The 27,920-nt window shown below is 38.9% G+C and overlaps 1 protein-coding gene and 2 non-coding genes across 5 annotated transcripts; 1 reads left to right on the forward strand and 2 right to left on the reverse strand.

The window, feature by feature from the left end:
• The first annotated feature begins 5,632 nt into the window (after nucleotides 1-5,632).
• Nucleotides 5,633-24,260, forward strand: LOC147860250 (LRR receptor kinase SERK2-like). 3 transcript variants are annotated; one of them, XM_087324392.1, is made up of 12 exons: nucleotides 5,633-5,766; nucleotides 5,869-5,951; nucleotides 13,379-13,511; nucleotides 13,604-13,675; nucleotides 13,994-14,137; nucleotides 19,191-19,265; nucleotides 21,099-21,164; nucleotides 21,250-21,329; nucleotides 21,406-21,552; nucleotides 22,731-23,075; nucleotides 23,142-23,536; nucleotides 23,772-24,256. In XM_087324392.1, exons 1-12 carry the CDS (start codon nucleotides 5,753-5,755, stop codon nucleotides 24,084-24,086), a joined length of 1,869 nt encoding a protein of 622 aa, XP_087180518.1. In that variant the 5' UTR covers nucleotides 5,633-5,752; the 3' UTR covers nucleotides 24,087-24,256. The 3 variants fall into 3 exon arrangements, with proteins under 3 accessions (XP_087180518.1, XP_087180519.1, XP_087180520.1); XM_087324393.1 differs by having other exon boundaries at nucleotides 21,250-21,326; nucleotides 23,772-24,255; XM_087324394.1 differs by lacking the exon at nucleotides 19,191-19,265 and having other exon boundaries at nucleotides 23,772-24,260.
• A 1,592-nt stretch (nucleotides 24,261-25,852) lies between these two features.
• Nucleotides 25,853-25,944, reverse strand: LOC147860251 (small nucleolar RNA Z101). The gene has a single exon (XR_015530300.1). It is a non-coding gene; the product is annotated as a small nucleolar RNA Z101 (small nucleolar RNA).
• A 111-nt stretch (nucleotides 25,945-26,055) lies between these two features.
• Nucleotides 26,056-26,177, reverse strand: LOC147860252 (small nucleolar RNA Z122). The gene has a single exon (XR_015530298.1). It is a non-coding gene; the product is annotated as a small nucleolar RNA Z122 (small nucleolar RNA).
• Nucleotides 26,178-27,920: the final 1,743 nt, after the last annotated feature.

Raw genomic sequence — 27,920 nt, forward strand, 5'->3', positions numbered from 1 at the left:
TATTCAGCCTCAGTGCTCGATAGAGCCACTGTTGGCTACTTTTTGCTGCTCCACGCAACAACCACGCTACCCAGAGAAAACATGTAACCGAAGGTGGATCGGCGATCCGATGCATCACCAGCCCAGTCGGCATCAGTATATCTGACTAGCTTCCGAGCTATACTGTGTCGGTATAACAATCCCCGGTCCTTCGTGCCACTGACATACCGGAGTATCCGGTGTGCGCACTAAAGGTGCTCGACGGTTGGCTTCTGCATGAACTGGCTTATCACTCTGACCGGGTAACTGAGGTCGGGTTGAGTGATTGTTAAGTATATCAGGCTTCTGATGATTTGTCGGAACCGTTTCTCATCGCAGGTCGGTCCAGAGTTGGGACAAATCTTCTGGTTCCGGTCCAAGGGTGTGGAGACAGGTCAGCACTCCGTCATACCAAACTTGTACAACATATTCAACATATAGTGTTGTTGTGAGAGCAATATGCCGTCAGGGGTTCAGATCACCTCGATCCCGAGAAAATAATGAAGGTCCCCTAGGTCCTTCATTTCAAATGCGTCCGACAGCTAGGACTTTACTCGGTCGATTTCATTGAGTTCGGGTCCGGTGATGACTTAATCATCAACATAAAGTAGGATGCAAACCGGACCGTTCGGACCTTGCCGAATGAACAACGACGAGTCGGATTTAGAGGTCACAAACCCCATCTTACGCAACTGGTGCATGATCTTTGCATTCCAAGCTCGAGGGGCTTGTTTCAGACCATAAAGCGACTTCTTGAGCTGGCACACCGCTAACTTGTTCATCTCCGACTGAAAACCGGGAGGTTGGATCATATAGACCAATTCTTCAAGGTCACCTTGAAGAAACGCATTCTTCATGTCCATCTGGTGAAGACTCCACCCCCTTACCGCAGCAACCGCCAGTACCACACGAACCGTTGTCATCTTCGCTACTGGAGCGAAGGTCTCGTTGTAATCGATTCCCTCGGTCTGTGCGTATCCCTTCGCCACTAACCGGGACTTGTATCGGTTAACCAAACCGTCGGCATTTTACTTTACCTTGTACACCCATTTGCAACCGATCGGTTTATAGTGTCGGGGAGGGTCAACGAGGTCCCATGTGTCATTGGCATCTAGTGTCCACATTTCTTCCTCCATAGCGGCACGCCAATTTGTGCCCTTTGTCGCTTCTACGTAGCTCTCCGGCTCACGCACTTCTGCCACCTTAGTCATGAACGCATAATGATGCGCCATGTACTCATTGTACCCGTACTACGTAACGGGGTTCTTCAGGCGGGAAGACCGTCATAACTTGGTATTACCCGGTTTCGAACCCTTCTTGGCCAAGTCGGACGTCGTTCCCGAAGATCCGCCTTCATCCTTTCCGGAGTCGGATTCGCTCCGATCCGACTCAACGTTGCCGGTTTCGTATTCCGGCATCTTCTTCTTCCCCTTCTCTTTGCACGTGAACCGTCTCCTCGGTTCCTTGCGCGGGGAGACCACAGAAGAGTCTCCACTATTCGCCGGTTCCTCATCTGACTAGTCATCCCTACTCAACCGCTCATTCGGTCCACTTAGCCGGAATGAGATGGGACTCTCTTCTAGAGTGTTGAAGTCTTCATCTTCTACCTGGACCTCCTAGGGCTCACTAGCCTCATCTTTCGGAATCGGGTCTTCGTCAGAAGTTGGAGTCGGTAAGGAGTACCATGATGCTGTCTCATCAAACTCAACATCTCGGCTTACTCGGACCTGCTTAGTCCAGGGGTTATAGCACTTATACCCCTTCTGCTCATGCCAGTAACTAACTAGAATGCACTTCTCCGACTTCGGATCCAGCTTCCTCCGCTTCTCATCCGGTACATGCACATATGCTATGCTACTGAATATCTGAAGGTGTCTCAAATTCGGCTTTCGCCCAAAATACAACTCATGTGCTGACACCTTGTCACCGATCCGGTTTTGGATGTAGACGACCATTCGGACCGCCTCGACCCAGTAGAAATGGGGCATGCTCTTCTCCTCCAGAATTGCCCTTGTCGCGTCGATAATCGACCGGTTCTTCCTTTCGGCCACACCATTTTGCTCCGGTGTGTACCTACAGTTGAATTCTCTCCGAATTCCGTTCTATTGCAGACAATTGTTGAATTGGCTGGAAAAGTATTCTTTCCCGCCATCCGACCGCATGCACTTGATCTTCCTCTCTGTTTCCCGTTCAACCAAGATTTGAAGGTTCTAGAAACACTCGAAGACTTCGCTCTTCCTCTTGATGAGGTAGATCCACATGTGCCGGTTGTAGTCATCAATGAAGGAGACGAAATACCGACTCCCGCCAAGACTAACGTCTTGTGTCGGTCCCCATACATCCAAATGGATTAAATCGAGCTTGTTATGGCTCCGGTTTCGATCGATGGGGAATGGAAGCCGATGTCGCTTCCCGAGTTGACAGGCTTCACAAATTTCGGCAAACCAAAAACAACTTGTTTCGATTGAAAGTCTCAAACCCTCTGATAATTGACGTGGCCGATCCGCTTGTGCCACAGGTCGATGTCTGATTCGACCTTCTGCCCTTTCGCAAACATAGCAATGCTGACATCATTAGTGTTGAGGATGAACATCCTCCCGTCTCTGTGCCCTTGCGCAATCCAGAAGTAGTCTTCTTTATCGAGTTAGCCTTGTGCTTCATCACGAAGGCTGGCCCTTTACCAATTTCCCAGTTCTGGATCCTTCCGCGTAGTGTGAGCTTTGCCGGTTCTCCCGATCGGTTTTGCCGGATTCGGATTTGTCCGAATCGGCGCGCTTCTTCCAGCACTCGCTTTCTCTGTGGCCCTTTTTGCCACAGTACTAGCATTCCGTGTCGGCCTTTCCTTGTCGGTTCTCGGCGCCGCTTTGACTCCCCCTGCTTGTGGAGGATCCGGAACTACTGTCGGCACAACCTCTGTGCCTCCGGTCCTGCTCTTTTCGGCCGCCTCCATTGTGTGTTGACCCACCTCGTCCACCACGTCCATGGGGCCGATCTATCCCCGTGTACAACATCTGGTCGTCTGATTGAGTGGTCCTTGACCCACTTGCATGGTTTTCTTCGACCATCAACATCGATTACAAGTCAAATAAGGACGATGGTTTCTCCCGGGTGCAGATCGCTATTCGGATTGGCCCATACCTTTGCGCTAGACCACTGAGGTAGATTTGTACCATCTCGTCTTCGTCCACCGTCACGTTGATGGACCCGAGTGTGTCACAAATCTCCTTTATCTTGGTGGTGTAGTCCATAACCGACATGTCTCTTTGCCAGATGTTGTTCAACTCTTGTCGGACCTACAACTTACGAGCCGTGGTACTTGCGACGAAAATCTTCCGTAGATTTTCCCAGGCCTCCTTCGACGTCTTTGCATCCTTGATGTAGTTGAGCATTTGATCATGCACACCGGACGCGAGACAGTATAGTACCCGACTCACTCCTTGCTCCCATACCGGAAGTCTTTGTGTGACGGCTCCAGTGCCGCTTCATTTGTTCCTTCCACGAAGCTCCAATATCCATGCCCCAATAGGTACTGGTGCATTTTATATGACCAAGACGCATAGTTGCTCCGGTCGAGCTTCTCTGTTGGAAGTGAACTCGCCATTCCTCTTTCCATATCTTCTCTCTATTTGTTGTTACTAGGTTCTAGGGTTCGTCTATGGAAGCAAATGTCGGCTGCAGAGGTTCTCAACCCTTGTGCTCTGATACTATGTGAATGTTAATGTGCGGAAGCATTAGATAGAACCGACTCAGCTGGATAGCAACAAAAAATGAGATGAAGGTTTAATGGAAAAGCTTAAAACACAAAGGAGACACAGAGAACATAACATAAAACTATATTCAAAAATTAACTCTAAAACTCTGTACATACAACGTGCTAAACAACACTATTTATATAAGTCCATAAAGGATTGACAGAAGTACTAACAGGTACTTCAATGCTCACACATGCGATTGACACTAACTACGAGACAATGATTACCTAGTAGTCTAGGCTACTACTAGGCTTTCGGTTCCCGCTCGAATCCGGCTCTCCGATTCAGTCAGTTGTTTCCGGATACCGATCCGGCTCATCCTTCCGGATGCCGATCCGGATCCGGTTGAGCTTGCTCGCTCAACAATGCGCGTATGAGCGATAAACTCTCAGATTTTTTCAATAGCACTATTAAGCAAGGATGCCTACTCTCACCAATTCTAATTGGTTTATGCATTGATGAAATTGAAAAAATGGTTTCCAAGTTTGTAAATGAAGAAGTTGCAATTGGGAATGTTTTGTTATTATGCTTTTGCTATATGCGGATGATGTAGTGTTTTTTGCAAATACTTTAGGAGATGCGCAAAAGCTTATGAAGGCATTGGAAAAAAATTGCATGCATACGAAATTAAGTGTAAATAGCTCTAAAACAAAGATTGTGCTTGTGAAAAGCCAAAAAAGAGATAAGCCATGCATATATACAATAATGTACCACTTGAATGTGCGGAAAGCTTCAAATATCTTGGCCTTGAAGTTCCTTCAAATCATAGATTGAATGAATGTGCTACACGCCACTTAGAGGTGGGAAAGCGAGCATATTATGCATTTGAGAATACATGCAATCATGGAGATATTAAGTGTTGGGACCTCAAGAAATACCTTTTCGACACTTTGGTGACACTGGTGCTTGACTATGGGGTGGTAACATCCCTAGATCTACTCGGAAAGAGTTTGAAAATGTCCAAAAACGTTTTCTTACAAAGTTTCTACAAGTCAAGAAACAAACATCATACATCTTCCTCCTCCTTGAGATGGGATCACTTCCCATTTGAGATCATGTCCATGGAAAGGGGTTGTTGAATACATGCTTAAGGTTCAAAAAAGTCCCTCACATTGACTTCCTAGAATCTCATGGGAAGCAAGGAAAAAGATCATAAAGATGCATAAAAGCAAATTTTTGTGTTCTAGTTGGATGCAATATATTAAAAAGTGGTTTGGTAGATGGGATGCAGCATCTAAAGTGAAAATCCCAAATTGGATATTTGAACAAATTGCAGACAAATTTATGTGGGAAATAACAAGCCTGTTTATTTCATACCAAACAAAAAAGCAATCCAATCGAACATACTTCCAATGATATCATATTATTTGTTAGGCGGGGGTAGACATGGATGGTAGAAAAGAACGGGGAATCACAAGGTGTATGTATAGAGGGGTGAGTAGAGAGAACGAGGAATCGCAAGGTCCAATGGGCAGGCAAGGGCAAAAGTGTATTTATTCTGTGAAGGCAGGCAAGCGAAAGTATCTCCAACATTGTGGGCTGCGTATGGACGCATTTTCCGCGTGCGTGTGTGCGTGCGTGCGTGTGTGAGTGGAGTGCTTGCGAGCGTGGGGCCGGATAATAAAAGAAAAGTCTTGTACTCATTCCATTCCCAGTCATATATATATATATATGATGGATGCGCTCGCTGGCTCGCTCGCTCTTCTTCTTCATTTCTCACACTAACCAAGTCTCTCTCATTTGGACTCTTCTCAAGTCTTTTACCACCAAAGTCTGTCTCTTGTCTTGTCTTGTCTTGTCTTGTATCTGTTCGTTCATCCACACTTTTTCCTGCTCTTCTTCCTCCCTCCTGCAATTCTAGGGTTTCCTCCCATCTCTCTCTCTCTCTCTCTCTCTCTCTCTGTGCGTTTCTCTGCGCATCGAGTCTTCCGTTCTTCTTAGTGCCACGTCCTTCTGTTGCCTCGACTACTTCTGCAGCTTTCATGGCTTCTCCAAGGTATGAAAGTGCTCCTTTCTTTTCTGGTCGAACCTCTGCAAGGATTTTTTTTTAAAATTTTCCTCTGGGATCTTCTTTTATGTTAAATACCAATTCTTGCAGCTTCTGCATTGCGTTTCTTTTTCTTTCTTCTTTGATGCTGCTACAGTTCACGTGGCTTTGCACGGCTCCCTCAAATTCAGAAGGTAAGACTAATATCAGTCTATACTATATACCATAGAATGGATTCATCCATGTATATATATATATATATATATATATATATATACACACACACACACACGAGGGAAAAGAAGAAATGAGAAATGAGAAAAAGATGGAGGCTATACTGCGTATGCATTCTGGCTTACATTATATTGGAGCCAAAATCTAGCGAGAAATCAAAGCAATCTATATGTTTTCGTTAGAATTGGACATAAGCTCAATCTAGAAGTATACCTATTTCACGAGATGAATTGAAAACATCAAGAACAGATCTGATGACACACCAAACAAAAATCTGATAAAAGCAAGCAAAGCATGCCGTTCTCTTAATTGAGATGAGCATAACGGCTTGAGTATTTAATCATAAGTATAGTTTACTATTTATCGAAGATCCATCAATATTTGAGATGAAATGCTTTCTAGATTTTCAAGTTTTAATGGTACATTCCCAGCAAAAAATGTAATTTACAGTTAAGTTTACAAATGCTAGGGTTCTACACTGATAAATTTGCTGACCAAGCATAATTTTGTACTGTTTAAGTGTCTTTTCTCGAGGACTGCTTTGCATCAAGTATTCTATAAATCTACTGGATATCCTAGGATATAATTCAACATCATCATGCCAGTTCCTATTAAGCCTATAAATATATTTGGAGGTGGCTTTGTGGAAGCCCATAGCTTCACCTTTACCACGTTCGCTCTTACTTCTCATGTGTAGTGATAATCCTTGCTGTTGAGATGTCGTTGTAGCCATGGATGGGATACTCAAACCAAGAGTAAATCATCAACATAGAGGACACTGTGAATGGGGCCACCTGATAAGTCGTGCCATCTCTTCAGCCACATTGGACACCTTCTCAATGACGTAGAGTCCAAAAAGAGTAGGGAGATTACACATCCTTGATTGATGTGTCTTGTGTTTGTGATGATATCCTATAATCTGTAAAGCATTCTATACAGCCCAACATGTGCTCATATAGTGCACATATTATCCCTTTCATGGAGAATGGATTTCAGAGTGATTAGTCTAGAAAATTTCAGCATGTTATAGTATCAAAGCCTTTGTGGAAATCCACAAAGAAACCAACAGCAAGCATCTGAAGCTCTAATAGATTTGGGATCTCCCAAAGCAAAGGTACCCAAGGCTTACAGTTAGGTCATCAAAACAATTGGCTGAATATGGAGACAAAAAATCATTGTTAGTATGTTGAAATGTAAGAATGGTTCTAGTTGCTTGGCATAAGTTAAATGTACTAACCCCATTCCAATATAGCTTGGAATGTCCACACCTAAGCATAATTATAGGGGAAAAGAATAAAGCGATCCAAGCTGATATCATTCAATTGGATTAAATAGTCCATTGTAAGGATCTCTTCTTCTTATGTCTATCTCATGTGCTTTGTAGTGTGATAGAGCAGCTCAAGACCTCTTCACATCAATTAAAATTTGTGATAGGTAAATGTCATGCAAACCATTTGGAAGAATGGGCATGCCAATTGTGCTTTTCGTGGGTTAGATATGCACAAATACCCCTTGAATAAAGAATTTTCCAATTGTTTCATCATGGAGTGGAATTTGAAGAACACCATGTTTGTCATTGTGCTGGTTTTTATGAAATACAGAAGGGCATATTGTTGCCTCTTTAATCAAATTTGGCCCACTATGCAAGGTAATGGAATAAGGGCCAATGGTGCTTGGGACTTTTCTTGTTAGAACTCAAGAGTTAGAGGGAGAAGTTGTTGAAGGACAACAATAAAACCACACACGCTCAATAACAAAAAACAATTGCAACTTTCTTTAGCCCCATTGGTGAAGTGTGTGGTTTAATTTGACAAATAAAGGCTATTATCTCTCCCAATCACAAGTTCTTCCCTCACTTTGGAGATCAAACTACGCTAGAGATATTTTGAAGACAAAACTCACAGCATATTTGACTTGAGAATCTTACATGTATAGATGAGAAGACTCTTTTGTCACATCTAATTCCAATTCTATTTTCTTTTTTATTTACTTGCAACATTAAGATTTAATGCCTTATTTGGTCTTACAGGCCATTTTTTACCTCTTAAAAGACATTATTATGTCTTTCTTTCTCCATTGTAATTGCAGTCTTAATTAAGTGTTAACTAAAGGGCGACTAAGTTAATTTAGTGTTAACTATGGGCTGCCTTTTGTGGTTGGGAAGTGATCTTTCTTCCTTCGCACTATGTGCCATGTAGTTGGTTGGAGCCATCTTTTGTGATTGGCAATTTCCATCAACTCCCGCAAACAACTCACTTATTGATAAGCATGTGTTGTGCTATGAAGGATCAAACATGTAAATGGAGAATGTCCACTCATGTTGAGCAATATTGTTTCTTACTTTTAACAAATAGAAGTTGAACTACAAAGATTGGAATGTAATTTTCTTCTCTTCACTTGCGATCTTGTACTTTGTGTTTTTTGCAATGTCCGTCTAATCTTTGCTTTTCGTTCCTTTGCATTTTTTGAAATGTATGCGTAACCTTTGAGTTCTTGTCTACAACATTTTCTACAATGTTTGCCTAGTTTCTGTAATCAGGTTAATCTTTTTGTTCCTCCCTCTATGGTTTGCATTTCTCCAACCTAATTCTTGCACCTATTGTCCTAGCTATTGAATACAATGGATTACGAATGGACAACAAATGAAGATATGCTTCTGAACTCCCATGAAGATGGTCTAGATCAACGGAAGACCCCAAAAAGCTACAATAGAAGAAAAGAATGAGATGGGAGCACCCTGACAAAGTGCCTAAAGGGCGCACGAGGCACCCAAAATTACATTAGATATTGAAGAAGGGAAAGGTGATCTCTTATCTCATTCATTTACCCAAGAGATCAATCATATGAGAGATGGCATACAAAGCACTTTAAAAGAGGAAATGCAAAAAGATATAGGAAACCAAAAAAATAGTTGCATATCTCTCTCAAAATGGAGTTATTAGAAGCCATACAAAAGGACATAAGGAGTCTTGTAAAGAAATTAAACCTTGAACTTAAAGATGGCATTTTTGCAGTACTAAAAAGATGAAATATCCTCATATCATGTCGAACTAGTAGCTATTGACGTTGAGTTACAAAAAGGACATGGAGCTTTGGAAAAATTTATTCCACTTTTAAAGACAATGTAATTAAGGAATTGCAAACATAGGTAGAGATGGCCAAAGATGCCAAAGCTCAAGTTGAGCATGCTAACAAAGAAATTAAAGCAAACACTCCCAAAATAGAGGTTGTAAAAAAGCAAAAAGGAACATTGGTGGATAAGATGCAATGATGAATGCTACATGAGAAGATGAAGCCAAAAGAAAAGCTCGTGTGTTCCATGTTCGAATGGTTGGTTGAGAAAGGACGCCCACAAGAAGATTCCAAGAACTTCGAGCAAAGATTGAGCATAAGATACTCCATTTATTTCTAAATGGAGGGTAGGAAGAGATGAGGCTAGAGCTAAAGCCTTGATCATTCACTTCATGGATATGGAAAAGAAAAAAGCTTTCATATCCAAGACAAGGGCAGTTCAAGATGATTTTTTTTAGATGAAAATCTCACTCCAACTCAAGTAGCACATTGCAAAGAAAAGATGCCACGTAGCACATCACAAAGAAAACATGCCGCGAGTGCTCGATGCAAGAAAGGAAGGAAAATGGGTTGTACATAGAGATGGGAAGGTCATTATTGTAGAAAACAGGGTTACATGACCCTTAACATGACTATGGAACTGCCACTGCTTTTTTGCTAAGACCTTTATTCATGAAGGTTTTGCTTTAATTTCTTTATGAGCATGTTCAGGTTGAGCTTTCACATCTTTGGCCATCCTTGCACTTTTTCACATTTTCTTATTAACATTGGCTTCAATTGTGGAGATACATTTTTCCACTACTTGTCCATTTCGTAAATCGACATTAATTACTACGAGTTTGACCTTATTTGAAGATATTTCATCCTTTAGCTATTGTGACAAGTTATCTTTAAAAGTTTGATTTCTTAACAAGATATGTTGTGTCTCTTTGTATGGCTTCTAATCAAAGTTCGTAATATTCACATACGTCCAATCTGGTAGACATATACGAATGTTTGTATAAGTTCGCATATAATACGTGATATTCATTTTCCTTTTTCTATTTTATTTAGGAATGAGTTACAAACTTACAACAATCTACTAAGAAACTGAGAAGGAGGCCGTGCGACCAATGTAACAAGGAGGGCGCGCGGCCTCCACTCATGGCCTTCCATCCTCGCACTCGTGCCCACCCTCTTGATTCACCCTCATCTTCACGCTCTCACCCTTAGGATTCACCGTCACAATTCACTGTCACGCCTTACAAAGGACCCCTCATGAGTTACAGTTCCCTCACTTTTACCCTCTTGCACATTTTCCTATATCCTCAAACAACAAACCAAGGTAATGTCACGTGCATCTAATAAAAAATATCATGGGCCACTCTTTCTCTATCATATGTCCTATTGTCACACAATTTGATGCATTATACATACATACTTGCAATACATTTGTTCGGCCAATTTCAAGAATAGTAGATTTTAGAATATTAAAGATATACTCTCTTGTTTTACATTCGTCACTTGTATCCACAGACCTCAGAAAGATTGAACCAAGCATTGATGAAGCGAGAACATTAATTATGGGCCTATTTCTAGTATCTAACCAACTGTCACTTACTATAGTGCATCCATATATTTTCTATTTATCTTTAATGCATGAAAGTTTATCTTTAACATATTTCATTTCTTCATCTAGGTATCTCTTTCCTAATTGGAAAGAACTTGGTGGCTTATATGAAGGACTAACCTTCGTAGTTGCTTGAAGCATGTCATGAAAAAATGAGTTATCAACCTTTAGATGTGGAATATCCTCTACAAAAAAGAACCTTCTCACTGATTCATCGACAATTTTATTCAAACTTTTTTGTCGAGACATTTGTAGTGATCTGCCACTATTCTCAATTATCCTCTTCTTACATGATGAAGATGGCATGTCATTTATAGATGCACTAGTAGATGGCACAACATTTGCGTTAGAAGTACTTGCGTCCACATTATTGTCACATTCCACAATACAATTTTCATTGGCATCAAGAATTTTATGAGCATCAACATTTGATATCAATTTCTTATCTCATCTTTTATTAGTCCAATCACATTGTGACATTTATCAACACCTTGTCCTTTTAACCCAAAAGATGTGCTTTAATTCGTGTGGACACCAACAAATACATGCTTGTAACGTTTGCATTCAATTACATGCATTCCTTTTGTCGTTTCGTTTCACCACAATAACATGATCCCATAAAAAACTCTTTTGTTTACCTATACTCAAGAAATTGTAATCAACTCTTGTGTCAAGGTGTCACTTATGGAAGAGGGTAAAAGTGAGGGAACCATGAATCGTGAGGGCAACTTGGTAAGGCGTGATGGCGAATTATGAAGGTGAATGGTGAGGGTGAGCGTGAAGATGAGGGTTAATCAAGAGGGTGAGCGCGAGTACAAGGATGGAGGGCCGCAAGTGGAGGTTGTGTGCCCTGAGGATGAGAGCGTGAGGTTGAGGGAGAGTGTGAGTGTTGAGGATGGAGGGTTACGGGTGGAGGTCCACCATGGAGATCGCGCGCGCCTTGTTCGCTTCGTTGTTTGTGTGGCCTCCTTCCGAGTTTCTCAATAGATTGTTGTAAGTTTGTAACTCATTCCTAAATAAAAACAAAAAGGAAACGAATATCACTCATTATCGCGCGCCTTTTAATAACTCTATTTTGAGAGAGGCATGCAACTTTTTTTTTGTTTCCTTATCTCTTGTTACATTTTCTTGGTTAAGGCTTTTTTAATGTCATCTCTCAAATCAAATGACTGAAGAGATCACCTTCCCCTCTCAATATCTAATAAAATCTGCATTTTGAGTGCATTTGGTCACCCTTAGGGCACTTTCTAGGAGTGCTTGACATTGAGAAAGAAAGATATATTAATGTCTTTTATGAGGCCCAAATGGTCTATGAGACCAAACAAGATATTGCACTTTAAAATGTTGCCTCATCTTTGTGGACAACAAACCAAAATAAATGCAACTAAGTAAAAAAGGAAATAGAAATAGAGTAAAGCCTAGACTAAAGAATCTCATAATCTATACATGTAAGATTCTCAAGATGAGAAGTACAATATATCTGGCTTTAGATAGCTGGGCTTCATAGTCCATTACCTTGTGTAGTGGGCTGATGCCTTGCTAAAAGAGCAATGGTATCTCCCTCTTATTTCATAAAAACAGCACAATTATAAACATAGCGTTCTTTAGATTCTACTCTATGATGACACAATTGACGAATTCTTTCTTCTAGAGGTATTCGTGCATATCTTCCTACCTCAATCTCAAACTGATGTGAAGAAGTTTGCGACCTCCCTATCACACTGCGCAACATAGAGGATAGATGTATGTTCATATAAGAAAGCATGATAATGTTTCCATCCTCCGATGTGTAAAAAGTGTCTCATAATGGGTCATTTTCTTTCCAATGGATGTTGTGGGGATGACCCATGTTATTTTGTTTTCCAATTTGACAATATCAGTTCGGATCACAATGTTCTTTTCCTCTTTGATCATGTTTGATGGGGACAATCCATGTTGTATTGGAATGGGGGTAGTGCATTTATGTTTATGCCATGTGAATCAAACCATTGTTGGGTTTCAGCTTACCAACAATAAATAAGTGGGTTGCTGAGGACTTTGAAGAAAAGCCCTAAACCCTAGTCTTCTCAAGGCATCTCAAATGATATAAACATGTATGCATATGAGGTTTCCAAAGTATGCCATATATTTGGATCCTCCATCAGGATTAGGAGACAAGGTTCTTTGATGTGGCATCAAGCTTTTGGGTGTTTATCTACTCCTGAAGAGGTGGTATTGATCCCAATATCTTGTTTTTTCATAGATCAGTTTTTCTTAATATAGACAGGTGAGGATCGTTATTTGTTTGTGTCATTTTCCAAATGCTTATGTGAGTGGAAAACTATCATAACATTCCTCCACAATCCTTATCATACCAAGGATTCTGACGCATGTTTACATGGGTGTGAAGTCCTAAGGGTATGTGAAGTAAACTGTAAAGTAAATGAGTTTGGATTGAGTCTATGGAGGTTCATAGCAGTCCAATAAGTCTCCGGTTGTTAGATTCAACTGACTAAACATGCAAAGCTATGATAGAAGCAATGTGTAACAATAAACCATGGTGCAAAGCAGTGCTTTGGTTGGTGTTTTACTCCTTAGTTTCATTTTGGCCTTTTCAAGATGTTTTCATAACAGTTCATTATCTAAATTTATCATCCCAGATTATGCTGAAATGTTGATCTTGTTTATATCTGAAAATATTACATTCTACAATTGTTATATGTACAGGTAATGCATTGACGGTAGTGAAATCTTTGTTACAGGATCCTCAAGGAAGGCTCTCCTCTTGGGATGCTAACCTTGTAGATCCATGTAGCAGTTGGCAAGGTGTAACATGCATCAATCAGAATGTTGATACAGTGTAAGATTGATGAAATTTCCACATCCTCTTATTGAGTAGCATTTGTTTTCAAACCAATGAAATTGCAGGCTCTTATCTTTGTTGTTTGGTAGGGCGCTGCCGATGTGTGGGCTATCTGGTACTCTCTCCAGTGCTATTGCATCTTTGCCTGAACTACGGACACTGTAAGCAGCACATGCATTTCATTTTAGCTTAGGATGATATTCCTATTCCCATAGCACAATAAAATACTGAAATTTTGAAGTACTGCTCATTAATTACTGAGTTACCCTAGTCAAGTTATTGGAGTAGAGGCAGTTATTATTTAAATTCTTTCAATTTGTTACCAAACTTCCCTGCAATCCTTAGTTATGTTTATATTGAAGAGATAACATCTGGGTCAATTATGTATTGTTTTGACTCCAATTTGTTGTTCTCTGTGTGTAGACATCTGTATGCTTCCATAGGGTTGTCATCATTATAACATATTGGCTAACATGCAGGATTCTTCAAGACAACAATATAAGTGGGTATTTACCCAATGAGCTAGGAAACTTGTCGAATTTGGTGACATTGAAAGTACAAAACAATTCTTTTACTGGTCCAATTCCAAGTACATTGGGCAACCTCACTGAATTAAAGACATTGTGAGTCATCTTTATCATGTTGTATTTTTATCACTGAATCAATAAGCTATTGCTTGGCGTATATATTAGGAAATTCATGATTTTGAAACTATTTCTGAGTAAATCAAGTTCGATTTCTATGAAGATTCATCAATTTTTTATACAAATGTGAAAAATAATTTATCAGAGTAAAAGAGGACATCTTCCAAAGTTCCCTTTTTGGGAGTAGCTAGTCTGTCTCCATGTGCAGTTCTTGTTTTCAAGATGTCATTGTGGAATGCAGCTCTATTTTAACATTCCTTTTCCTGATTTCCCTTTTCTCGATCGAGTATTATTTTTGGCGTCAGCTCTTGATGTTTCATCCAGAATGCCTGTTCTTATTCTTCTTCTTTTTGAGAATGAGAACCCTACTGAGCTTTTCCTGTGAGTATGGAGTTCATTGATAAACAAGAATATGTGTATGTCTTGTCAAGGCTCGAGTACCTTGTGGCACTAGAGCAAGTGATAAGTCTTGTAGTGAAATTTGATAGTACATGATCACAGGTCTGAGAAATCTTGATTAATGTGGTAGATTTCCAAGTTCTTGCATGTGACATCCCAATTGGATAAAGAAACATTAAACTGCCATGGGTTATGCAATGGTGTGAAGGATTTGCTTCTTATATTTCATGAAATACTATATATAGGGAAAATCTCAACATTGTCAAATCATTTTGTTCAACACCAATCTTCAGCATGATGTTATAACTCTTGTCTCTTTTGTCCATAATAAAAGTTCTTTTCCTTATTCCTCTTTTCTCAATCTAGTAATGTTGAATTCTATATGGAAGTCCACAAAGTAGCAACAAACCTCTTTTTATGCGCACTGCCCTCCTCGATAAGGGCTTGGAGGGTCAATGTGGACAAAAGCTTCTCAGCTGAAGATGCACTGATGGTCATACAAGCCTGATTTGGCAGACCAAGTCTCCTCTGATATGCCACCTTAAGTGAATTGTGTGGGGATCAATGAATAATATGTACTGCAGTTTGTAAAACCTCTCCCCAAAATGCATGATGGAGATTAGCTGCAGACAACATACATCAAACCCTTTGACATAATGTCCTATTGTATCATTAAGCCATACCATTCGATGTTGGATTGTAGGGAGTTGTAAGCTCTCTTTTAATTCCATTTTTTGCACAAAAAATTGTAAATCGAATATGCCAATTACTCTCCTCCATTGACTATCGTCAGACATTTCAATTTAAGACCTGTTTGAGTAGTGGTAAATGCATGAAAGTTTTTGAACACAAGAAACACTTCAGTCCTTAACTAAATACACCCAACACTTTCTAGTTTCAGTTTCAGACGTATTTTGAGTTGTAATATATGCATGAAAGTTTCTAAAAGCATCAAACACCATAGTCTTATCCTCTACTAAATACACCCAACACTTTTTGGAGTAATCATCAATGAAAGTTATGAAATTTAAGGAGCCTCTTGAGGATTTAGTAGAATTGTACATAAAACAAAGTGTAAGTGGTGGTATTTTACTTAAAGAACAAGTACAATAAGAACTCTTTACTTGTTTTACATTAGTGCAGTCATTGCAAAATTTAAGCTTGTTAATTTTGGTCCCTAACTTATGAGAAGAGAGTAGAATGTCCAAGGCTTTTTGGCTCATATGGTTTTAACCTTTTGTGCCACAATTCGACTTCATTTTCTGCTTCTGCAACTGCAATGAATCGACCACGAAGAGCTCAACATGAGAGGCAATAGAGTGGACCTCTCTTGCTTCTCTGGGAAATGAATCTTGAATCGCATACAACCTTCCATGCTCCACTCGTGGAAATTGTGGAATAACCCTGTAAATCAAGCTGACCCACAGACAACAAGCTCTTCTTTATCCCCAGAACAAAATGAACTTGGTCTAGTTTCAGCTCGTGACCATTCTCCATGGCCACACTAGCAATGCTAAGGCCTTCAATGTTGCAAGAACTGTAATTGCCAAGATAAACCGTCCCAAAGTTAATTGTGAAAAATGAAAGAAAGCACTCCCTAGAAGGAGTGCAATGAAAGGAGGCACCATAGTCAATTATCCATGTCCAAATAACATAATCTTGTACTAATAGCAATGCATTTACTAAAGCTATATCAATAATTCTGATATCTGAGCATGTCTTTTGTGTCAAGAATCTCCTCAATGATGACATCAATGACTATATTTTCCTTCGTTTTCTCTTTTCCTTTGTTGTCCCCAACATCTTTCTTTTCTGTTGTATCTTTTTTATTCTTCTTTTTTCTTTCCAGGTCTTGTTTGTAAAATCTACAGTCAAGCTTTTTTATGCCCTTTACAGCTATTTACTTAGAAATATTTATTTTATTTTGATTTGTTGTTCTCAAAGACAAAACACTTACAATGGAATCTCTTGTTTGGCCATATAGGCCATTTTGGCTCTTAAAAGACGTTAATATATATATATATATATATTATTTCCCCTTGCTTTTACATTTGTTCTTTATTTGTTGCAACTCTCCCTCTTGTTATGTTAGTAGAACTAGAAGACTCCCCAGCTATTCTTTGACAAATTTCTTCATCAAGGATCTCTCCTCTAACTCCATCAAATGTAATGCTTACACTATTTGGGAGTGAGACTCCAGGAGCCTCCCATGTTTCAAGCAATGTCATGAGTAAGAAGATTGCCTTCATTTTGTCGTGGAAGATCTGCAATCCCACATCTTGATGCTGATTGATTAGCCATTGAATGTTGAAATGTGTTTGGCTGCAGACTTGACATCTTCAAATCATGCATCCGTGAGCCTTCTCATCAAGTGAACTTTATTCATTGCAATGGTTGTCTTCAGTTTGTTCCATACCTCATGACCACTAGTCAGCCCCTTGATATTTACTAAAACTTCACTTGATACGACAATGTAAATGTGGGTATTCACCTTACAATTGAGCAATTCCAAAGTTGCATCATAGCTGATTTGTTTTCCTCCAAATCTTCTACACATCCTTGTAAGTAAAGTGTGTTTTCCATCATACATACCAGCTGATTTGTTTTCCTCCAAATATTCTACACATCCTTGTAAGTAAAGTGTGCTTTCCATTCTAACTTCCATAAGTCAAATCCATTGTCTTCGAATTTCCTGATTTCTACCCCAACACTGGCATATGTATTTGCCATGGTAAAAGGAATACAGCACAGACACAGACAAAACTCCCACTTATTCAAGGTGGAAGACTAAGGAATTGAGCTCTTGAAAAGATGCAATGCTTGCTAGAACTCAAGCAACATAACTTTAGAAAGAAAGAATATATTAATGTATTTTAAGAGGCCAAAAGGGCCTATAAGACCAAACACAAGAGATTCCTTCTTAAAATGTTATCTCATCTTTGAGAATAGCAAACAAAAGTAAACGTAACTAAATATAAAAATAAACATAATTAGGAATGAGACGTGACTAAAGAATATCGTCATCTATACATATAAGTAAAATATATCGTACTTTTTGTCTTTGAAAGATCTCTAGCATAGGTCGAGCCAAAATGGAGAGGTCTTCGAAGCGAGAGAAGCATTTGCATTGGCAGAGATAATAGCCTTTATCTGTCAATAACAAAGGTGATTGGATCGTGGTCGATGAGTACAGATCCTAAGTGCAAAACAAATTGCTATTGCCTGATCTATTGTAACACCTTTGTAATGTCCTAGTTGGGGGCCCATTTGTGTAGCCCTTGATTGAATTGTAGCATGAGTGGGAGTGATAGGGCTAAAGGAAGTTGTGATTATTCTTTGTCGATGAGCTTTTGTGGCTGTATTGTGGTCTTCCAACAATATCTTCTTGTGTCTCTTTAGTTCTAGCAAGAAATGCCCCAAGCACCATTGGTCCTCATTTTCTATTGCCTTGCATAGTGGGCAAAAGCCCTCCTATTGTTTAATCCCTCCTATGTCTTAAACCCCATAATTGTTTTTAGTTTCTATATCTCTACCTATAGATATTTCAGAAAACTGTCATTCTATCTTCTACTTCCTTACAACTGGTATCAGAGCAAGCGTTGAATCCTCCCAGGATCTCCATTGTTTAGTCACGCCTTTGATAAAGTGCCTGATGATAAGTCTTTCTTTGATGTGTGTAAAACGTCTCTTATTGTGGGCCATCTTCCTACCAAGAGATGTTGTAGGGCTGATCCATGTTATTCAGTTTTCCAACTCGATATCAGTTTGGATCACTCTATTCTTTTCCAACAAATGCTGATGTGACAGCTCAGTTATGGCCTCATAAATACATAATTAAGTCCGACTGGGAATATTGTCCAAGGGTCACATTCAGTGTACAACATTTTATTTTAGGATTTGTACTACAATTCTGGAAACGAGACTGTACAATTCTAACAGATATCAGAAAATTTTAATTATATAAAAAATATTTTTCTGGTTTGTTAGGAGCAACCTAAGGGCCATCAATCCCAACAGCCTTCCTTGTAATCGACAAAACAAAGCTATTATCTCCCACCATTGCATGTGCTTCCCTACCTTTCAGAGATCTCTCCATTTTGGACTGGCCTATGCTAGATACCTTTCGAATTAAAAAATTATGATCTATCTGACTTGAGAATCTCAAATATATAGATAACAGGATTCTTTAGTGCTTAGCTTATTTTGTTACGATTGTTTTGGTTTGTTGTTCTCAAAGATGAGACCACATTCTAAGGTATAATCTATTGTTTCATCTTATAGGTCATTTTGGCCTCTTAAATTATGTTAATATATCTTTCTTTATTTCTGATAATATGCAGAATGAAGAGAAACTAATATATAGTGTACCATCTTGAAGTATCATATGCATTATAAAAGCCGGATAAGAGAAGTTTGATATTTGGAAATGTACATGATAAATCACCTGCCCTTTACACTATTCATGCACGTCATCTGAATGTATCCTTTTCTTTTTTTATAAACTACTTGTTTCAGCTGGCTATATAGAATATCTGGCCAATTTTCCCAGCTTTATTTTAATTAACTTGTCTGCTTGCATCACCACATGGTTTGGGAAGATTAGATTAATCTTTTGTCAATGATTTATTTGCAGAATGCTGAATAACAATAATTTTACAGGAGAAATCCCTAGTTCACTAGCGAATATTGCCGACAGTCTGACTAATCTGTAAGTCTTTCATTAACTAAGTGTCAGACACAATAAAATGGTATTGAACTGCTGGTAAGGTAGGACTTGGGGTTATAGATTATCTGATTGTAGAAATTTTAGGCTACTTTGATTGTTTTTCATTGTAGCAATTCATCATTTATATTGAGCTCATCTTTTTCTGAAATGTCTGAGAGTATCATGTCTGAGGTGCACAAATAAAAAAAGATAGAAACCTAGAAAATGTAAAGCATGTCGGAAGTTGACCTTTGGTCTCTACAAAAAGATTGTAAAGATAAGACTGATGATTGATTGTATTTTGTGTGAAAGCATCTGTAAATCTTGGATTTGGCCTGTGCTTTTGGATGCTCAATTGCATTGACATTGGGGCACATGTGGTCTTCATAATATTCATGCTTCCTCCATATCAGCCTTCTGGATTGGATATGTCCTGGAAGCAGTCAGGATTTATGTCACAGAGCTTCCTTTGCAAGAGATTTGATCAGAGTGAAATCTGACATGTTAATTAGTTGTATTCCAGGAAATGTATCCCATGATGGTTGGTTTTTTTTGTAAAGCATATTTAAGTCCTGGAAGTAAAGCTTCTTTGCAGCCGCAGTAGTGATCTTTATGATATTCACAGTTTCATTGTGTTGTTGTGGATTTAATGTACACCTGTATCTCTAATCACTTGCTTTTAGCTTATCTTAACTTAGTTCTAATATGCTCATGTTCCATGGCACAAGTTTCAGCTGATTTAGTTTTAAGTTATCACTGGTCAGTTATTCAGCCTCCATGCTCTGCCTATTTATGGATTTTTGGGGAATTGGATTTGCTTTCCATGATTTACAAATTCCCTATAATTTTGTTATAATTTGTTTGTATATTATGGACCTGATTTAGTTTCTGATTTGAGTTTCATCATAACCTTCAAATTCCATTTTGTAGTAGTGTTTCATTGTTGTTTCAGCATTTTATTATGTTTCAATCGTGATACATGCATGGGGTCTTGTGAACTGTGGTCTATAGGTCTGCTAACCATGCACCTGATCCCCTGCTTGATGTGCAGCTGAAGTGCTATGTGATCCTTGTCCAAATTTTAATTTCATCTCACCATATCCTTTAAACTACTTCAACATAATACTCAAATCAACTGGCATAGCCCCGCTACTAGCTCTGATACAAATCTCAAAGTTTCACCATGGTTTTCTTTTCACTTGATGATGAAAATGAATGAATGAAAGAAATAGCTGATGAAATGAAAGAAAGATATATTAAGGTCTTTTAAGAGGCCAAAATGGCCAATAAGTCCAAACAAGTGATTACATCTTAAGTGTTGTCTCGTCTTTGAGAACAACAAATCAAAATGAAATAAATATTACGAAGTAAATATAAAAATAAATAAGGTAAAAAGAGACTACAAAATCTGGTTTTCGGCCCATGTAAGATTCTCAAGTCAGATATATTATAACTTTTGTCTTCGAAAGATCTCTAGCATAGGTTGATCTAGAATGGAGAGGTCTCCGAAGCGAGGGAAGCACCTGCGATGGTGGGAGATAATGGCCTTTATCTATCAATGACAAGGGTGGTGAGATCGTGGTCCATGGGGCTGGGGCCTACATGCACGACAAATTACTATTGCCCGATATATTTTAACCCTTTTGTTATGTCTTGTGAATTGCCAATGGTTTCTTGTGATTTGTCCTATTAAGATTTTTTGTGAAATAATATTTGATAGGGATCCCTGATGTACATCATTTTATTTGTGATTGTCATTTAATTCAACATAGTTGTTTACATTACTATAAGTGTGATGGTTTGTGGCTAATGTTTAAAATTAATTAATATTTACAGGGATCTGTCTAGTAATAGCTTGGTTGGACAAATTCCTCTTGGACTTTTCAAAATTCAAAGCTTCAAGTAAGCAAGTTAATAGGTCCTATCTTGCTTTTAAGTGTAGAGCTTCTATTGTTTCACATAATTGAGCTTTTCCTTGTTGTGTCAGCTTCACTGGAAATAACCTTGATTGTGGCGCTAACAACTCTCATCAATGCCAGTCCAGCTCTCTCTCACCGAGCAATAGTAGTAATGTTGTTTCATATGTAGTTTTTCAGTATTGGAGAGCTTTGAACCTTAGGTCTAAGATGGATTTTCTGGCTAGCTTCAACATCATCTACAAAAGCAGCCGTTGGTGGAGTCATTGCTGCAGCATTCATTGTTTTTGGAGTTGTTATTGCCCTTATATTCATTGAACGACGCCGTCGCAAAGGAATACTACTCAGAAAAGAGGTTTTTGTTGATGTTCCAGGTATGGCAAACCACCGAAATTTACTATTATCAGTTTTTTGACTTTCCAGGAATTTATGAAAGAAAAAGAGAGAGAAAGCAAAGGTAAAAGAAATATGCTTTTTTAATGGGAATAAAATTCATGAAACATGTGCCAGGAAAGATAATGAAGTGGAGGTGAGAACCAACAATCCGCAACGGTTCAGTTCAGTTCAAGAATGTCCAAAACGAACCGTTTTAAAATTTTGAAACTTGAACTGAACCAAATCAAACCGTTACAAAAATATCTAAACCATTAAACCGCTAAAACTGCAGTTTTGTGGTTTGGTTTCGGTTTTCAATTTTAAAATTTTTCATTATTTCAAATTTAAAATTTTACAAACTTTAAAGATTATTCCTAAAATGTGAGAATTAGCTTTAAAATGAAAAGGTTATTAATAAAAAAGATTAATTTAAAAAATAATTTAAAATTTTAAAAACCATCAAACCGTTTAAACCATGGTTTCAAACCATTTAAACTGAACAAAACCAAAATCGAACCGTTTAAAAAAACTTGAACCTAAACCAAACCGTTTAAACCGCAGTTTCGCGGTTCGGTTTGGTTCACCAAACCATTGCCGATTGTTACGGAGAACCCGCAACAAATCCTTTTAGAGAAGTGATCAAGGGGCACTATATCCTTTGAGTTTTGACTTGGGAAGAATTTAAAGAATCTTAATGTAGTTTTCACTATATACCACCTACATCTCTTGACTTGTAAGTGATGATTGACTACATGACCGGCCTGAAGTAATGACCTGTTTTATTTTGGTTACTGTTGAGAAACCTCTTATTTTCTGTTTAGGTAATGGTAAAGTAACTGGCATCTTCACGATCTCCTTGTATGAGGTTTTAAAGTGTTACTAGGATTTCTCTAAAAGCTTGAATTATTATAACAGAATTTTTCACTTGATAGCATGTCTAACATCTTATGATCAATATCTTCTCATGAAAATCATCATACTTACGATCATTTTGCCACCTCGACATGAAGAAAAAATTTATTCCATATATATGCATAGGATCAGGGTTTAGCACAATCCTTTCAACTTCAAATAATTCTAATATTTTTCAGATTAGATTCATTGGGTGTTCTACAAAACTATGAGTAATGTCACCAAAAGTTATTTTCGATTGTGATGGGTCCATTTTTGTTTGCAGCTGAAGATGATTTTAAGATAGCTTTTGGACAGTTGAAGAAATTTTCGTGGAGAGAGCTGCAGACGGCAACAAATGACTTCAGCGAGTCAAATGTGATTGGGCAAGGAGCATTTGCAAGGGTTTATAAGGGTGTCCTTAATGATGGTGCAGAAATAGCAGTAAAGCGTTTGTTTACCACCACCAGTGAGGATGGAGGTGAAGCGTCATTTCTGCAGGAAATAGAGATGATTAGTGTGGCAGTGCATCGGAACCTATTGCATTTGATAGGATTTTGCATCACATCATCAGAGCGGATTCTTGTCTATCCCTATATGCCAAACAAGAGTGTCGCCCACTGCCTAAGAGGTGAATTTAGTGAATGCTTTCCGAAATCCTTTCTAGGAACTATAACTAAGAGGTGGAGTGTTGCAGGTAGAAAGAAAGGAGAACCAGGATTAGATTGGAATGTGCGGAAGAAGATCTCCTTAGGAGCAGCCCGTGGGTTAGAGTATCTACATCATTATTGTAACCCCAAGATAATCCATAGGGATGTTAAGGCTGCAAATGTATTATTAACTCAAGATTATGAGGCTGTTGTTTCTGACTTTGGGCTGGCCAAACTATTGGATCCAATGAACACCCATGTGACAACAGTTGTAGCAGGCACAATGGGGCATATAGCTCCAGAATATCTTTCAACTGGTAAATCATCAGAGAAGACTGATGTTTTCGGCTACGGAGTGATGCTCCTTGAACTTGTAACAGGGCAGAGAGCAATCGACTTTTCTCGGCTTCAAGAAGAAGATGAAGTTTTACTCTTGGATCATGTAACCCATTTCTAATTTTCAATGAATTATCACTTGGAACTGCCCCTTACCTTTTGGGTACATACCAGAATAACTCTAGGTTTTCAAGAACGACCAGAATAGCCCTCTGAATTAACTTGTACAGTAGAAGGGTATATTGGTAATGTTTTGGAAACTGAAGGTTATTCTGGTATTTTTGCATTTTGTCCTTTTAGAGTACTTATTTGTGCAAAGCTGCTTGATTTTTAAAAAACAGGTCAAAAAGCTGCAGCATGAGAAGAGGCTCGATATGATAGTCGATCCAGCTTTGCTAGAATATGATGTTAAAGAGGTGGAGCAAATGATACAAGTAGCACTGCTATGCTCCCAACCAAGCCCTGAGGAGAGACCTAACATGGCTGAAGTTGTAAGGATGCTTAGTGGGGAAGGACTTGCAGAGAGGTGGGAAGAATGGCAACAAGTAGAAGTAATCCGCAGACAAGAATATGATGCCATGCCACAAAGATTGGCTGAATGGGTTGAAGATTCAACAGTCAATCAAGAAGCTGTGCAACTTTCTTCAGCAAGATAAGACATTACATGACACTGTACCTACATATTGTGTACACATGAGCCAGATCTGTTTCCATGCTTAGGAATTGCACTCTTGCAATTTTGAATGAGGAAAACGGTATAGATGAATGTGATATGCCTTCATCTCCTATGTATGTATCATTAAGAGAAGCTTTCAAGGGAAGAAAATATGCACCATTTATTATAGAGGATCGAATATGCTTTACCGTGAGTAGTGTGGCAGTCACACTCCAATGTACCATTGTATAACACATTTTTTTAATTTAGGGTAAAATACCACCTTCAGTTTACTTCATTGCAGGCACTACTTTTATATTACTTCTGTTTCCTAGAATATGAATTCATTTCTCCAGTATTCATTCTATTGTTTTCAAATTTTCTTGCAGGTGCATCAATTTGCATTTACTGCAAACTATCAAAGCATCTTCTTTTGCTATAATCCTATCATAAATAGAGCTTACTACTGCCAAAGATTGCCCATTACCAAGACAGTTGTCTGTGCAGACGAGTTAGACGACACAGTAAGTTTGAACTTTCAGTACATGTTTAATAATTCAACTTCATTGCACAAAGCAATCGTTCTTAAAAGCTACGTCTAAGTAAAGTTCCAAAGACCATAACGCTTATCTGCTAAGAGAGTCTAACAGAACTCACTCACATTAAGACATATCTTCGGATTACATTTTAGAGATGCGGCGAGCTACCTACTTCCTATATTCCGGTAACCTTGCCAAATCAAGCGATTTCACACCTCCGTATGGCTAAGACAATATGTACGATCCCCACAACAAATATCTTCATTTCAAATCGAACGTTACCAAGCTGTTTGAATATCACGTCTAACCGATTTCGCTTTTTCACTATATTATCTTAATTCAATTGTAAAAGGTTGGTTTTCGGACAGATTATGCATGTGGCAAATGAAACAAAGATAATGTGCAACTCCTTACATGATTAACGTTTGGAACTTTAAAATGAAAATCCAGTTTTGAAAGCTGCCATTTATTGTCAAAATGGCCTTAAATACATTGACTTCTCTCCCAAGGGTGACAGATATGTCTAGATTGATAAGCGCGCGTGTATATGAGTTTGAATAGTCTTGATATTTGCCTCTCCCAAGGGTTACAGCCATGTCTAGATTGCTAAGCACGGATATGTGTATATATGAGTTTGAATAGTCTTCTATCAAGACAAGAGCAAATCCTAAGTATCCCTGTCACGAGATTGTTCCTAAATTTTGGCTTCGATGGCAATGTCTATTAAGTCAAAGTACTGCCTCAATACAAACCACACATGTTTGAGACTGTCACCGCCGGAGAATGTAGACCTCGCAGTGTCACTGGAGGAACGGTAACTACATTACGCCAATTCTATACTTAAAGCCTCGATTGCCACAAAAAATATCGAATCAGAAGAAACCCAAATTGCAGCGGTTCCCATGTCAGAAGAGAGATATGGAGGAACCCAAATTCACAAGGCGCTGATTAGAAGGAACCAATCAGCAGAGTGGCAATAACATGGAAAGGCAGGAAGCCACCAGAAGAGGAAGCATCAGATCTCCAAGGTTAGCAGTATCATTTGCAAATCAACATCAACGATAGAACAATTCCCATTTAGGGTATCCTCAGTTGCTTTCTTCCCTAGGGCGAGACTTCCGATCATTTCAGTTCATGCGATGTATTAGAGCCTCAAAAGGCCAAGTTGAAATTGCACGATCTTGTCTCTAATCCAAAGACATTGCACACTAGTGCGTCCTTGGCCCTCTGTAGGCATCAGATATCCAAGGTTTAGCATCATGCACAGATGTGTCAGATGCAAATTACCCATTAGTTTTTCAGATTCCTCATTTGCCATGAGCAAGATGTAGAGCTCGTGTACATTTACAGTGTAAGGAAAAACAAAATGCTCCAATGAGAGAAAGCAGGCAGCTATAGTCCGAGCAAGAAAACATACAGGAAGCTAGACAAAGAGAGATCAGACTGACGTGCAATTCTCCTCATTGAGAGGTAGGGTTTCTTCACCTTTTAACGAGTGAGTACTTTGGCCCCTACCACTTAGAAATCGTCCATTGTTTTCGTCATATCTCTCTGAGAAACATAGAAGACGATGCATTTGTCTACCACGGTTCTAACCTCTGGTATCCGTAAGCTTAATCGACTGAAGCTAATAAGAAAGATCAGTGGGGTATCATCTAAACTCCAGAGAATCTCCATAGCATGCTAAAATTACAGCAAAGCATATGTTAATATCATAGTTTCCGAGTCTAAGCACAATCTCGACAATAACAGATAAGGAGGAAAACACAACAAACACACAGACGAAACAATATCTTCAGTGAATGGATTTCCTGCTAAGTCGCCTAACATCATCCTCTTCATTACCCCAAAGCCCCTCTCTCTCTCTGCGTCACAGCGTGAGACTGAAACTGCGACCCACATTCGCTTTTTAAATGCGATACAGGCTATGTTTTCTAGGGTTAGGGTTAGGGTTAGGGTTAGGGTTTAGGGAGCGATCCAAATGGTTTCAAACGTGTCCGCCCACAATGCTTGAGTTTTCACACTAATAATGCGAATGCAAAAACCACCCCGTGTAACGCGTCACTTAGACACACACGACCCTTCCTTCTATCAACTCGACTCAGACACAGACATAGACCCAAACCCAGACCCAGACCCGTTGGAGAAGTTAGTCCTAGGCCTCTCACTCCATTGAAAAGATCATCAAATCACACACACATGTGTCGTTTGAGCACACTAGAATGTAGCTAGCTTGTCCAAGTTGAACCAAGAATAAGGAACGTCCATGCGAGACTCGCATTCATTCATTGAGCATGTCTTATCAACGTTGTCGATTCGATTTTTGTACATGGGGTGGCCAATGATTGTTTGCTTATGTATTCATCAAAGGTCGGACGCATATATTACACACGTATATCCTTATTTACACACGTACTCGTGTGCATAAACTTACACCTATACATACTCACTCACTCACTCAAACACATTCAGATACTTCTTCGCATCGGTTTTTATTCTTCATGATTTTGCATAGCCGATGAACATGCAAATTTAATATGTTTTCTCTATTTGGTCAAGCATGAGGATCTAGCTTTGTTCTTTTCTCTGCTAAGATATGGTTGCACACAATATACAAAATTGATCAACATGTGGTTTATGGAAAACCGCATTACATATGGAGTGTTGAGACCTAATACTTCGTGACGTGAAATGTTTTGTAGATAGCAAGTGGTGCCAATAATGTCTTGCCAAAATTACTTGGAACATGCTTCAACTCAGATCAACAACCATTCTAATTTTTCATTTTTGTGGTGGATTGTAAAGGATGATATGTTCATGAAAAACTTGGTCCATTCACATATTTCTTCTAATTTTGGTGATCTTACTTTCACATTGATTTTGACTCTAGCTTTGTAGGTTATGAAAGATTTGAAGCCTCCTCTTTAGGAGAACATAAGCTTGGAAATCTAGTAAAATCATCTATAAAAGAGATGAATCCTTTGTTGCCATCCAATCGAATAGTTAGCATTGGTTCACATAGACTAGAATGAATTGATTGCAATGGTCTCTCCGTTTTGTTATATTGTGTGGAAACTTTCACTTTGTTGATATTGTTTTCCATAAATGTATCCTTCACATAAGAACATGTATTTACGGAGTTGTTGGAATGCCTTCAAAATAGTTCATGGATTTTAGTTCAAAGTGATAATTTCAAAGAAGTAGAGGATCAATGATGAGGTTTCCTTATGGTGTATGGGCTTGGGTTGATGTTTGATATCTTATTTGATGAGGGTACAGACGACCAAGTTTTGGGC

The sequence above is a fragment of the Azolla caroliniana genome, unplaced genomic scaffold (assembly GCF_043228905.1).
Source record: "Azolla caroliniana isolate FFs.n. ecotype wild unplaced genomic scaffold, voAzoCaro1.0.p SCAF_9, whole genome shotgun sequence".
Classification (NCBI taxonomy): Eukaryota; Viridiplantae; Streptophyta; class Polypodiopsida; order Salviniales; family Salviniaceae; genus Azolla; species Azolla caroliniana.

Excerpts from the sequence above, each read along its gene's own strand:
- LOC147860250 (XM_087324392.1), top strand. Across the intron at positions 14,138-19,190 it reads CTCACTGAATTAAAGACATT|AATGCTGAATAACAATAATT; the intron begins GTGAGTCATCTT and ends ATTTATTTGCAG. Across the intron at positions 21,330-21,405 it reads TCTCTCACCGAGCAATAGTA|CTTCAACATCATCTACAAAA; the intron begins GTAATGTTGTTT and ends TTTTCTGGCTAG.